This window comes from Lissotriton helveticus, chromosome 8 (genome assembly GCF_964261635.1).
Source record: "Lissotriton helveticus chromosome 8, aLisHel1.1, whole genome shotgun sequence".
NCBI classification, from domain to species: Eukaryota; Metazoa; Chordata; class Amphibia; order Caudata; family Salamandridae; genus Lissotriton; species Lissotriton helveticus.
Window position 1 is genome coordinate 1,583,131,703 of NC_136069.1, and position 14,552 is coordinate 1,583,146,254.

General features: G+C 48.4%; 1 protein-coding gene across 1 annotated transcript in view; it reads left to right on the forward strand.

Moving 5' to 3' along the window:
• The window catches only part of LOC144773529 (solute carrier organic anion transporter family member 2B1-like), a 442,157-nt gene that overhangs the window by 147,868 nt on the left and 279,737 nt on the right, over nucleotides 1–14,552 (forward strand). The window contains exon 4 of the mRNA XM_078658590.1: nucleotides 12,000–12,162. Within this exon, the coding sequence (XP_078514716.1) occupies nucleotides 12,000–12,162 (163 nt within the window). The remainder of the gene's footprint in view (nucleotides 1–11,999; nucleotides 12,163–14,552) is intronic.

Genomic DNA, 14,552 nt, shown 5'->3' on the forward strand with positions numbered 1-14,552 from the left:
GAAGTGAGAGAGAGGAAGAGAAAGAGAGAGGGAGAGGGAGAGGGAGAGGGAGAGGGAGAGGGAGAGGGAGAGGGAGAGAGAGAGAGAGAGAGAGAGAGAGAGAGAGAGAGGGAGACTGTCGCCTCTGCGGATCCATGAGCAAATAATTACCTGGTGCCAACGGAGTGTGGAGCAGTGGGCGGACTTCACATGCCCGTCAAAACCCCGCCGATCTCAGAGGTGTTGCTGAGTCCTGAGTCATGAATGGTGGAGACCACATCAGCTTCTTCGTGGATCTGACAGATGTCGCTGAGTCCTGAATGGTGGAGACCACATCAGCTTCTCCGCAGCCCGGCAGATTTCACACATGCCGCTGAGTCCTGAGTCGTCAATGGCGGAGACCACCTCAGGATTTGGTGTCGCTAAGCCTGTGGAACTCAAGTCCGTGCCAGGTGGCGGTAGGCTGCTGATGGCCACATGAGTCTGGGGAGGCACTAACCCCATGAATATGAAGTCAGCGCCAAGGGGATGGTAGGCCGCTGACGGCCTTCCATCTGAGGGTGCAACTAACCTTCTGCGCAACTTTTCATGGTGTCTTTATGGTTGAGAGCCGTGGAGCATTCGCCAGCTAGTCAGCACCGGCAATAAAGGATGTGACATTGTCGATCTATTATATTTGCGTGGTCACATGGCCTGTGACGCATGTGCCAGATAGGTGTGGTGTGTGTGTGCAAACCTGCCCTCAGGGAGTGGCCATGAGATGTTGAGCACTACACCAGTGACCTGCACACAAACAGCGAGTACGCCTGCGACAGGTAGCTATGTGGGGCCAACGTTGGAACGTAATCAGAGTGGTGTGGCGTGGCGTGACATACGTCGGAACAGGGCAGGGATAGACACAATGACGCAGACGGCTCGTAGTACTGCGTCTGTGAGTCAAGCGAATGGGCCGCAGCTGTCCCATTGCAAGCCTGGGTGCGAACTGTTCATGACTCACACTACATAAGTATTGAAAAATCATTTTGTGATTCAGTCCGTCAGCTGGCATCTGTCCGAGGCATTTGTGAAAACATATCGGAGTTCTTTCTGTGAGCGATACCCCTTTGATGCTCCCTCTCCCCACATAAGCAGGTAACGCACCCTCTTCACACATTAGCAACATACTCCCTACAACCTTCTTGGGCCCGGAAGTGTCCCTGTGCGGTTGGACAAAGTAGAATCATAGTCATATATAGATTTACATATAAAAAAATTATTTAAAGAAAAGAACAACAAATAAGACTGAAGGGAGTCTGGTGCTGTGGTCGCTGCCACGAAGTTGGGGTCACTGCCAGTCAGAACTCAGGACTCAGTTACACATGTGGGTTTGGTTTGTGTTAAATAGGGTTAGTGGTACCAGAATCATTGAGAATGTATGAGCTATGATGATGCTTGATGTGGACGTGTCGCACTGGAAGGAATGTGTCTTGCCTAATGGACTGCGTCATGCGTAATCGGGACTGTATCTGAATTGTGAGCCCTGCTGACCGTAGGTTAGGCCAGAGGTAGCGATAAGGAAGGGCCCACAGCTATGTGCGTACGTTGGTGGCCCCACCGACCTGCGTAGTGCAGGTTCAGTGGCACCACTTGTTGCCAGTCTTCAATCTGTAAATACTCCTCTCTAATCGAAGAGAGTGTGGTGCTGTTGTCGGTGCCACGGACTTGGGGTCACTGGCATTCAGGACTCAGGACACAGTTACACATGTGAGATCGGCTTGTGTTAAAGAGGGTTAGTGGGACTACGTGTCAATGGCTTTGCATATCGAAATATGCCTCACTGATCGAAGGGAGTGTGGTGCTTTGGTCAGTGCCACGGACTTGGGGTCACTGGCATTCAGAACTCAGGACACAGTTACACATGTGAGATTGGCTTGTGTTAAAGACGGTTTGTGGGACTACGTGTCGCCAGCTTGCATATCTAAATATGCCTCACTGATCGAAGGGAGTGTGGTGCTGTGGTCAGTGCCACGGACTTGGGGTCACTGGCATTCAGGACGCAGGACACAGTTACACATGTGGGATCGGCTTGTGCTAAAGAGCATTAGTGGGACTACGTGTCAACGGCTTTGCATATCAAAATATGCCTCACTGATCGAAGGGAGTCTGGTGCTGTGGTTGTCTCATGGAGTTGGGGGTCACTGGCATTCAGAACTCAGGAGACAGTTACACATGTGGGATCGGCTGGTGTTAAAGAGGGTTAGTGGGAGTATGTGTCGCTGGCCTTGCATATCAAAATATGCCTCACTGATCGAAGGGAGTGTGTTGCTGTGGTCAGTGCCACGGACTTGGGGTCACTGGCATTCAGGACTCAGGACACAGTTACACATGTGGGATTGGCTTGTGCTAAAGAGCATTAGTGGGACTACGTGTTGATGGCTTTGCATATCAAAATATGCCTCACTGATCTAAGGGAGTGTAGTGCTGTGGTCAGTGCCACGCACATGGGATCACTGACATTCAGGACACAGTTACACATGTGGGATCGGCTTGTGTTAAATAGGGTTCGTGGCACCACGTGTCGCCGCCGTTGCATATGGAAATATGCTTCACTGATCGAAGGGAGTCTGGTGCTGTGGTCGCTGCCACAGACTTGGGTCACTGCCATTCAGGACTCAGGACAAAGTTACATATGTGGGATCGGCTTGAGTTGAACAGAGTTAGTGGCACCACGTGTCGCCGGTCTTGGATATCGAAATAATTCTCACTGATCGAAGGGAGTCTGGTGCTGTGGTCACTGCCATGGACTTGGGGTCACTGCTATTCAGGACTCAGGACACAGTTACACATGTGGGATCGGCTTGTGTTAAAGAGGGTTAGTGGCACCACGTGTCTCCGCCGTTGCATATGGAAATATGCCTCACTGATCGAAGGGAGTCTGCTGCTGTGGTTGTCTCATGGATTTGGTGTCACTGCCATTGAGGACTAAGGACACAGTTACACATGTGGGATCAGCTTGTGTTGAAGACGGTTAGTGGTATCATGTGTCACCGGTCTTCCATAGTGTTGGTCAGAGGTAGCGGTGAGCAAGGGCACATAGCCATGTGCATACATTGCTAGCCCTATCGGCCTACGTAGTACAGGTTCAGTGGCACCACGTGTCGCTGGCCTTGCATATGCACAACTCCTTCATTGATTAAAGGGAGTTTGGTGCTCTGGTCGCAGCCACGAAGTTGGGGTCCCTGCCATTCAGGACTCAGGAACCAGTTACTCATGTGGGATCGGCTTGTGTTGAACAGGGTTAGTTGGCACCACGTGTCGCCGGTCTTCTACAGTGTAGGCAGGAGGCAGCAGTCAGCAAAGGCCCACAGGCAGGTGACGTTGACTTGAGCTGCACAGATTGGGAGTATTTGGTCTTCTTAACCCATTATAGTCTCTTACCCAATTTGCGTCGCTACTAATCTTGAATTGTGAACCGTGTAACCCCAGTGTAGGGCGGAGGCAGCAGTCAGGATGGGAGCACAGCCACGTGGCGTTCAGTTGAGTTGAGCTGCGCAGTTAGCGGCACCTGGAGCACTCAGCGTGTGAACACCCTGCGATGATACGCACTGAGGGCCGCACTGGGAACAATGTATATTGTCTAATGAATTCTGCCTTGATAAGGCCACGTGGTGATGAATTATGGCACATTGAGTTAGTAGCACCTGAAGCACTCAGCGTGTGCACAGCCTGTGATCATACGTGGTCTGTGAGGCCCGCACAGGGAGCAACGTGTCTTGCATACTGGAGTGCGTCATCTGCAATCGCCACTGCATCTGAATTGTGAGCCCTGCCATCCACAGTGTAAATCGAAGGCAGTAGTCGGTACAGACATAAGTCTGCGGTGCCGTGCCGCTGGGTTCGCTGGGGGCTTGTGTGGAAGAGGCCTGCGGTCATGGCAGCAGACTCGTTGGTCTTCCTGCAAGTGAACAACGCCCAGGGCCTGGCCTATTTATTCATACTCCTATGCTGGAGTGGTGTACGTTGGACCAGCTCACTCCGCCTCCGCTTCCAGGGGGGGGGACAACACAACTACATGAGCGAGATCTTCAACAGTGCCTGAGGTAACATGGTTGCGACCACTGTGCACTGCTCTACAAGTATCAATAGTATATCTCCACATGGAGAGGTGTGTGCTTTGTATAGGGAGGTCTGTGTAGCACATCAGTGTTACACTTGGCATTGCGTGCATTATCATTGATGGGTGACATGCCTGCTTCATACATAGTCGGTTGCCACATTTCCCAACATTCAGCTATTTTGTGGCTGAGGGGACAAGGTATTTGGGGAAGGTCCGTTGTCCTATTTTGCGCTGCCTCTGTGGTAGTAGCGGGGGTGGTCGGGGGGAGGTTCTGGTGGTGGTAGCGCTGGGTGTTGTGGCCTTGTTGGGTGTCGGAGCTGCATGATTAGTAAGCATGGGCGAATTTTGCAAATTTGCGGTACGCGAATTCGCTCTAAAGCGTACTCGCGGTTCGCAAAATACGCGACTTTATTTTTGCTACTTCGCCAGATTTTTTTCATCGCGGCAATTGCAAAGTTACCCATGCGGTCGCATATGGGCGCGGCCATCTTGTTTTTCACTGTTCGTGTTGCGCATTTCCGTTTCCGTTTGCGAGTTGCATGCTCGCGTTGCGCATTTCCTGTTCCGGGTTGCATGTTGCGTATTCGCAATTGTTTACTCTCTTGATATGTGATCGCGGGCCCTTATGACATATTCGCGATCTCAAAGTCTCGCAGTGCAATGTGGCGGGACTCCATGTCATACTCGCGGTTGAAAAGTCTGGCGAGATCACGCAGCCAGATCCAAACAGTCGCAGCGCACGCAAACCGGGAGGAAAACAACACGGCAAACTCAGAATCACGGTAAGTCAACGCCGCGTGCACGAGATTGTATTTTTGAAGCACGAACAAGCAAAAAAAATTCGGCAACACGCGAATTGTGAATTGTTTGGCAATTTCACGCGATTCGCGGATTGCAAAATTGCCAAACTTTCGCAAATTCCGCGAGCGGAACTAATTTACAGCCCATGCTTAATGATCAGTAGCTCTATCACGTGTTGGTCTTTAAATGTGGCTGTGAGTTGGATCTAATTCACGCAGTAGATAGTCGACCTCCTTACACCATTTAAAGGTTGATGTTAATGTGTTACTGCTAACTCGGCTTATCGCCTGCTTTTTGGATCGTATTGCAGATTTGGCTGGTTGTTGAAAATGTGTAAGTGTTTTTTTGATTTTTTTTTCACACCTACTTTGCATATCATTAGCGTTAATTGTGGCTCTCCTTTGTGGTGATTTTGTAGGCGGAAGGTATCGATGGAAAGTGGTGAGATTTGCAGTTTTCTCCAGGTTGAGAATGGGATGATAATTAAAAAAAACACAAAAAAAGATAGGTTTAATGAACATTATAATTAGAAATTAGCATTTAAAAAACCTTTGAAATTCACTGAAAAAAACATAGGTTTCAGGTACGTTATAGTTAGAAATTAGCCTTTAAAAAACCTTTGAAATTCATTGAAAAAACATATGTTTAGGGACGTTATAGTTAGTGGGACATTTCACTCATACAAAACAATAGAAATTCCACTGTTATAGTTAGTTGAGCTAACTATAACTCGTGCCACCGCAATGCACTGCTGGTGACGTCACATATTACATCATTCATGACATGGAGACCGAAACGGGTTGGTTTGTTTGTCCCAGGAGAAATTGTAACCTGTAAAAATAAAACATCAAAGGTTTTGGAAACCGAAGCCAGAGTGCGACCCTTTCTTTTCTTCCGTAGAAGGGAAGTGTTTGGAAAAAATATATAGATATATATTACCTACTGGCGGTCGCCAGTAGGTAGTTATTGTTAGGACCTAGGGCCAGATGTAGGTAAAATTATTTTACCACCTCTTAAATACCGAATCATACCGATTCGGTATTTAAGAAGTGGTAAAATATAAGTACCGAGATGTAGGTAAATACAGATGTGCATTTACCGAATCGGTAAAATTCGGTATTTACCGATTCGGTAAATACCGACCGGTAAATGCCCATTCATTCCTATGGGCTTTGAAGCCCATAGGAATGATTGGGCATTTACCGGTCGGTATTTACCGAATCGGTAAATACCGAATTTCACAAGGGTGCAGGGGGTGTCACTTTGACACCCTCTAGCACCCCCAAAACGGGTTCAGGTGCCATGTGGCAGGCATACCTGCCCTAAGGGCAGGTCTGCCTGTCATATGGCACAGGTGTGCATGCACACATGTGCATGCACACCTGAATCGGTATTTTACCATCAACTTGTATTTGATGGTAAAATACCGATTTTTTAGGGCTTGTGGGGCTCAGAAGAGTCCCACCTACATCTCGATTTTACCCATTCTGTAAAAATACCGGTCGGTAAATTTACCGACCGGGATATTTACAGATTCGGTAAAATTACCGAAATGGCCTGTTTTCAGGCACCTACATCTCAAAAGCCAAATACCGGTCGGTAACGGCCGAATTCGGCCGTTACCGACCGGTATTTGGCTACCTACATCTGGCCCCTAGTTTTTTGTTTTCCCAATAACGCTGGTTGACAAATCTTTGGTAAATTTTCAAAACTAATGGCCCACTCCGGTCAGCTCCTGTCTTGAAAGTTTCGGTGGGATTCGTTGAGCGGGGGCCGAGAAAAAAGGGGGGTCCCAAAATGCATTTTCCCCATGTAATTTTCCATAGGAAACTTTAGACAATGCTACAGCCTGAACTGCTTAACGGAATTACACCAAATTTGGCAAAAAGGTAGCCCTTGGTTCGGAAAGAGCCCTTTTTGTTAAATGGTGTAAATCCGTTCTGTAGTTGCTGAGAGATTTGAAAAAGAAAAAGTTTTGATATTTGGGGCAGCGTTGGGTTCGCAAACCTTCCCAACCACGAGATCATTTTATTGGCTGCCAACACTCCAAACCAGGAAGTGGTGGCAGCCATCTTGTGATTCGGTAGAACCGAGTCACAAGAAAACAGTGAAAAAAGGTTAAAAACAGAAGAAAATGGGGCAGGGTAGAAACATCCTGACCCCCTAGGACTGCTCAGGGGGTCCCACAAGGACCCCCAGGGCACAAAAGAGCATTTTGTAAAATAATTTTGGTTGAAAGCAAAATGGGGGTCACAAATTCCACTGAAATTATTTTCAAAAATGAAGATTGCACTCCCGCGCTTCGTTTTGAAAAAGCCCCAGGGTGAGCCAGGCCCAGGGGCAATTGCAAACTCATTTGCGGGGGCCCAGGGTGCCCCACAGTCCCAGGGACTGCCACCTCCCTGGGGCTTATATTATTGTATGTGTGGGGCTATGTGGTCTTCCGCAGCCCCGGGGACCGACCCGTCCCAGGGGCTGAAAAACAAGTGCGTGGGGGGGTCCCAATCCCCCCACGCTGCCCCGGGGACCACCACCTCCCCGGGGCTCTATTATTAATACTTAATAAATGTGTCCATCTCAGAAAATATGCCCCTTGTGACACACATTTCACCCAGCTCATAGATTGTGACTATTTCAGTTGAGTTTATCACAAATCTCCAAAGAGGACAACACCTCTTTTCCATTCCGGCACCTGTGTGGCCCCCATATCCTCGGTCGAGCAGTGGTGTCTGCGAGGGGAGGCTCCAGTCACTTGCCAGCGGATCTCCCGACTCTGCCACCGCATTTCGTTTGCCTTCTCTTCATTATCCTCCCAGAAACGGGGCAGTGGATCGCCCAACCCTGCTCCCACCTTTTACCTATTGCCCTTGTTCTACACATCGGACAGGACGGGGACCCGTTCCTGCTTCCTCTACTGTCCCCAGTTTCTCCAGGACCATCTTTTGATCTCCATTCACCGTGCTTTACGGGGCTCCATATTTGGCACATGTTCCTCCATCACTGACATCATCCGGCAGCCCGGTCCTGATGAAGATCCTAAATCAGTGGAATCGAAACGCCGTCGACCCACTATACAGCGCAACTCATGGCGCATTCTCTACCTTGGTTCCCTAAATACTTACCAATACCAACTCACTAAAGAGGAACCAACAAATCTTGTATATACTCTGTTTTTCATTTTTGTTGTCAATATGCATCCTTTGCTGTGTTCACCCTTATGTCAGTTGCGCCGACACCGTTCGTCTCACTATCACGTAGCACACTAAGCCCCCTTGGGTTGCCTCACGCATTATATGCCTCCAGTGCTGTTATCCTAAATTGTTCTGACGATTGTTTTTGTTTAAACATGTCCTTAAATATATGATGCTATATGCACTTCCAAACTACTTGAAGTTTTGAGTCTCTCTTCTTTCCCAGTTCTCTTGTAATGTCTTGCACATGCAATTGTTTCTGATGTTGTAAATGAATCCAATTGAGATATTGTTCTTACTGTGTTACAGCGTCCCCCAGTGCTATTATATTGAGATCAGTAACCTGAGCGTCGATACCAGCCGTGACGCACTGATAGAAGATGCAAGTTCATACTCCTGCATTAAAACAATGAAAACAATCCCCCCTACAAAACAAACTCAAACATACCCAAATTTGGAATACCTCACCCCCCAACCTGCCCCCCTGCATAACGGGACAAAAAAAACGCCACCACCCCCAACATGCAGAGCACCTGTCGCCCACCCATGAACAATTCGAGGTAACCTGAGCCAACCCACTCCCAACACAGTCATTGACAATCAATAGCTTCCCTGTCCCCCGACCCGACCCCATCCCCAACACTATACATAACCCTTGGCTCAACCTGGGTGATTAACCTACATCAAACGGTGCCTCGGCTCAGGGACCCGAGTGTCAACAGTCCCTATTTAGGAAGCAATCACCACTAAGTGATCAAATATGAAGAAAAAAGCATACCAGTAACAGTTCAAAAGAGGAATTCGAGCGCTGAGTGAGTCTCCCCTACAATAACAAGTAATGATACTTCGCCAATACGGGTGGCCCCCTCTCCCGAACAGAACAGTACCCATTACTCTCACCATCTGAACGTTAAACTTACGAGTCTACCACAAAGAACGCTCTGGGGGGATTTCAGGGATCAAGAGTGACAGCACATAGTGTTACCAGCGTCTGAGATCAGTGCCCCCCAGTGTGTCCCTGGGAATCAGAGTCCGAAGGTGGAGGGGAGCGTCTCTGCTAATGCCAATCCTCAGCCTCATCAGCTGCTGAGAATCCCTTCTTTACCTTCTTTTCCACAGTGCGCCATCCCTCCAGACAGTCCCATGCTTCTTCTGGGCCAGTGAAGAACCATGACTTCCCGTTGGCCTACAGTGGCAACCTGGCGGGGAACATCATTGCGTATTTAACTTCTTGGTCTCGGAGAGCCCATTTCACCTCTAGGAAACTGCGTCTCTGTTTCTGAACTCTCAGTGTAAAATCAGGAAAGAACATAACTTTGCTGTTTTTGATGAGTAACGGCGGGACCACCCTTGCAGTTTGGAGAAGTGTCCCGATCTCGGAAATTGAACTTGCGGGCAAGGAGAGGCCTAGGAGGCACCCCTGGCCTGGGATGACCTCCCGGCACTCGATGCGCTCTTTCGATCGAGATACATTTGGAGAGTCCTCGGGGTTGTAGATGCTTGAGGACCAGGTCCTCGACAAAAAGGTCCACTGCTTGCCCATCCGCGCGCTCCGAACGCCTATAATACGAACGTTGTTCCGGCGCATTCTACCTTCATAGTCATCCAAATGTAGAGCCATTGCTTCTTGGGAGGCACAGAGTTCAGTAACTTCCCGCTTGAGTAGACTAGTGTTGCTGCTCAATTCCATGGTTGCGCTCTTTACTGTGCCCACACACTCAGCGATCTTCTTCATGTTTTCTCGGATTAGTCCCACATCAGTGGCCACTGTGTTGATCCTCGCTTCGAGGGACGTTTTAGTGGCAGTGATCACTTTAAGGAGATCCTTATTCATGGGTTCCGCTGCATCATCTGAGGCTGCCACCTCTCCCCGATCACTCCTCTGTTGTTTTTGCCAGGTGAATTTCTCCAGCTTGGTTTGTCTTGCAGTCCTGTTGCTACGGCCGGACGCAATGGTCACTGCTCCAGTGGCACCACCCGGCTTCAGAGTGCCGCTGCTACTCCCCGCTGCCTGCTGTGGAGGCCTCCACCCAGCCTGTTGGCTTTCGCAGAGTGCACCCCAGCCAGAGGAGTACTTCACCGGGAAAGTATTGTCTAATGAGCTCTAGGGGTGCCCCACCAAGCTCACACAACAGCAAGAGGGGTCCATGGTAGGGTTAGGCCTTCACCCTCATCATGGACGCGTCGTACTCTCCTCGACAAGGCTTGCTGCACGCTTCGTCAATCCGGGCCAATTGAGGCTAACAGGGTAGCATGGTAAACTAGAACAATGTGCAATCACACTGGGACTCAGCATAAGAGATTCCCGTCATGCCGGGAAGCACACCGTGCCTCAGGTCACCTGGGTCTCTTCCACCGCTCTCGCCAGGCCCTGGTCACCCAGCGGGTGATATATACAGATCAATGGGTCTATGCACCAGGCCTCGCCGATTTACCACTGGGCCATACAATAAGGACGCCGGTCACCACTCCAGACCCGGGATTGCCAGCGGGTCCCTCGTTGTCACAGATGGACCCTCTCGAGTGCAATAGCAGGGACTGCCCAGCATGCCCCAGGAATTAGCAGATCTTTATATCAGTCCCCTGAATGCTGCCCCAGGACTGTGCACCATTCGCATCAGGTCCGTGGTTGGTCTCAGGGCCGTCAGCGGGACTCATGCAGGCGTATATATAGACTCCGGCAGAGAACAGAGCAGTGGTCGCGGGGCCGATTGCAGTGCTACTCATGGGGGCAGGAGGGCCGGGTCTTCTTCTCCCCAGCGAGGACGCTATAGAACACCTTTTGGCCCCGCCGCACCCAAGGCCGCTGAGAAATTCACGCTGGCGCACACCGGGTCTGGACGAAGCATAGGCAATGACATCTTCTTCATGCATTCTGGTCTCTGGGGTGACAGGCTGCGGCGGTGGTCTTATTTAGTTCCGTCCTCCGCCCTAGACGCGCCTCTCCCAGTGGGGCCGCCGGCGAGGATGCTGTCGATAGAGCTCTTCCCGGTCACTGCCACCAATCAGGACCAAACTTGCCCACACTGTCGTAAGGGACCACCGGACAGGGGCAAAGGCTTCAGGGTACAAGTCAGGCCGGCAGGACACTGGATTAAACAGATAATGCGGGGGTGGCGCTCCAGAGCTAGTCTACTGAGCGGCCATTCCCGTCGACAGGTAGCCACGCACTCCCTTTAAAGCATACTTTGATCACTGAAGATTTTGAAGTATAGTATTGTGGATTTTTATCGTATTTGGTCTTGTCTTAAGTATATAAAAATTGGATATTTTTCTAAACTGGTGTGGTGTACACTGTGTACACTGTTTTACTGTTGGTTATGTGCAAAAGCTTTACACACTGCCTCTAAGATAAGCCAAGCTGCTCATGCCAAGCTACCAAGGGGGTGAGCAGGGCCTATTTTAGTATTGTAACTCCCTTATACTGACTAGAGTGGTGCTTTCTGCCTTGCTTTGGTGCAAGTCTCAGCTACCCAGAAATCCAATTTCTAACAATTTTCATTTCAAATTATGACATTTGGCTTCCAAATATGTCTTTGACCAAGAGTAATACACATATTAATTAAATTAGAATGGAGTTAGAATGGTTCTGGTGGTGAAATTGTGTTTCAGTGTGCGTGTATCAATGGTTGGAATCATGTGTGACTTCCCAAAGTATAAGCCTTAATGTATGTGGAACATTTCATGGTGTATATTCAATACAATTGAATTGATGTATAAACTGAGGACACAACATGTATCTTGCAAAACAACTAGTGTGCATTCCTCACCCCAAAGTGGGGATGTGCAATTAATGGTCAATACAGATCCTTATAATATCAGGATTCACAATTTTGATTTATTGTAAAATTGGTAATGTTTAGAGCATGTAGAATGTAGACATAATGCTGCACTTGTTTTTACTAAGTAACCGTCTCCATTTTATTTTGCAGATTGGAAGTGTGTGTCTAATTGTCTTTGTCAGTTTCTTCGGAAGCAGAGTCCATAGGCCTCGCGTGATTGGTTGTGGAGCCTTGGTAATTTGTGTTGCTGCATTTATCATGTCCCTTCCTCACTTTATGGTGGGACCATATGAATACGACCAGTCTATTGCCAGTAAGTAATTACTCTGTACAGATATTGTTTGAATGCACGCTGTTGTTGTTTATTGACATTACTTTAGAAACAGGACGCCAGACACCTGGGACCCGATACATGAATCCATTTGTGTAGCAGAGTTAAACTTAAGAGCACTATGGCTTGTGGTGCATGCTTAAATTAATGATATGTATTCACAAATTAACTAATAACTTCAAAGGTTTACTCATATGTAGTTTTTCACCAGTAAATCTGCTCACTGGGGCACATATACAGCCTAGGTCTGATGACATTGAAAGTTAGTGAGTGCCCATAAACTTATGAATTTGAATGTGCACAACAGTTTCAACTGGCAGGTTCTACCCAGCATGCTGTCGTAGATGTACTTCTGTCAGTTGACGGAGTTAATCCCTGGCCTACTTTTCTCTTATCCCTGAACTGGAGAACAGACTAAGTTGTACTCTACCGGGAAAATATTTTCCACATGGAAAAAGAGAAAAAGATAAGTCTTATTATGCAAACACAGTTTTGTTAAAAATGCACAATTGTGTACACGTGTGCTAGTAAATTAGCATGAGTAAATGCTTCTGTATGAGGCTACTGCTGAAAAACTGTTACTGTTGCTACTTTTTGGGTGTATCCAATCCTAGCCATTAGTTTTTCATAAAAGGGATCCTTAGTTCTCTTCGTCTTTAGGTACATGTTACCATCAGCAACAACCACATGGTAGAATGCTGCCTTTTGTGAAAAGATTACTGGGCATATTTACTATCTTTCATGCCATGCTGGGCAGCAACCAAATATGCTGCTTTCCATGAAGGGAGTAATCAGAATAATGCTCTATATTTGCAAAGAAATGGAGCATTTCTGTTCTTTCCTTACGATGGACCACTCTGTGCAGCCTATCACCAATGCAGGTACATAACAAAGTGGTATACCCAATCACAGTTGGAAATGGGCTAATATTGATACATGAAACAGAATTACTACTGTCAATAATCATGAGGGTGAAACAGAACCCAGATATTTACAAGACCCCAACTCAATAACTCAAAATGACCAGGTTGGACCTGGTTATGGATACACAGTTTATGTAGACATGTATCATTCCAATTACAGTAAATGATATAGCAAAGGTTGCTCCATAGTGATAATGTGACAAAAAGTGCTCAAGGGTGTGCGTGTGAAGTGAAAGAATAGTGAGGAAAGAAGAACATAAGATATAAATCCTATACAATATTTACAATGCTAAAAGATATGACCTGTCTAGCAAAGAACATGAAAAATTAGTAATGAGGCCAACAAGTTGTGGAAGCCTAATTCAGTAATGAGCTTATCCATCACTAGGCTCAGATGTACATAGTACAGGTCGCTTTAGCACGAAAGAAGTTGACGCTTCGACCCCATGTGGAAGAGGTTGTTTGATCCCTTCTGCTGGGTCTTCCTCAGGACCAATAGAATGGGCAACCTGCAAGGTAGTAAGCCAATGGTCACTACTCCGTCACAGTATTAGGGGCTATTACATTCCAGGAAATTAGCAATGAATGCTAACCTATATTAAGACACTGTAGGATGTACAGTGTAAGATAGTGGACAATGTGGGCTAAGTAGCTCCAAGAATGAACAGAGAGGAGAACGGGACCACCCGCCATAAGGGCGGGGGTCCCGTAGGGGGAATTAGGATGTGCCCGCCACAGTGGCGGGCCCATCCTACATGTTTATCATTGTGGCTGGCGGTGCACTCAGCACCGCCCGCCACAATGATAAACAGTTCAGCACGCATATGCATATGCAAAGCGGCAGGCACCGCGCGGTGCCTGCCGCTTTGCATATGCAAATGTGGGGGGGTACCATAGGTACCCCCCATGTGCACCCCGAACACTGGCATCACCTGGGGGCCCCGCGGGGGGCCCCAGCAGCAATCACCGCCTGCCTTTCCGTGGCGGCATTGCCGCCACGGAAAGTCCCCTGAATTTAGCCATCGTAATATGGCTGGCGGTGTCCATTGGACACCGCCACCATATTGATCTATCAATCTATCAGCAGGGCGACCGCGGCGGTAAAGCGGCGGACGGTTTTTCCATCCGCCGCTGTCCCCTCCGCCATCCTAATCTGGCAGGGGGGAATCAGGACATGCATGTCGGGCGGATTGCCTCCGCCAGGCCGGCGGTGGCCACCGCCAGCCTGGCGGAGGCAATCCGCCCGACATCATAATGGGCCCCGAAGTCTTGATGAGATACTAGGGAGTATCATAAATGGATTTAATCAACTCGTCTCTATGAGTAAAAATAGGAAATAACGTAGTGAGGGACCTCCCTGCAACTACACATGGATTTATTGTGAAACGCTGTGCACAAAGTATGGGTGGGCAAGCCCAGAACCTATACATTAGTGTCCAGAAATGGGTG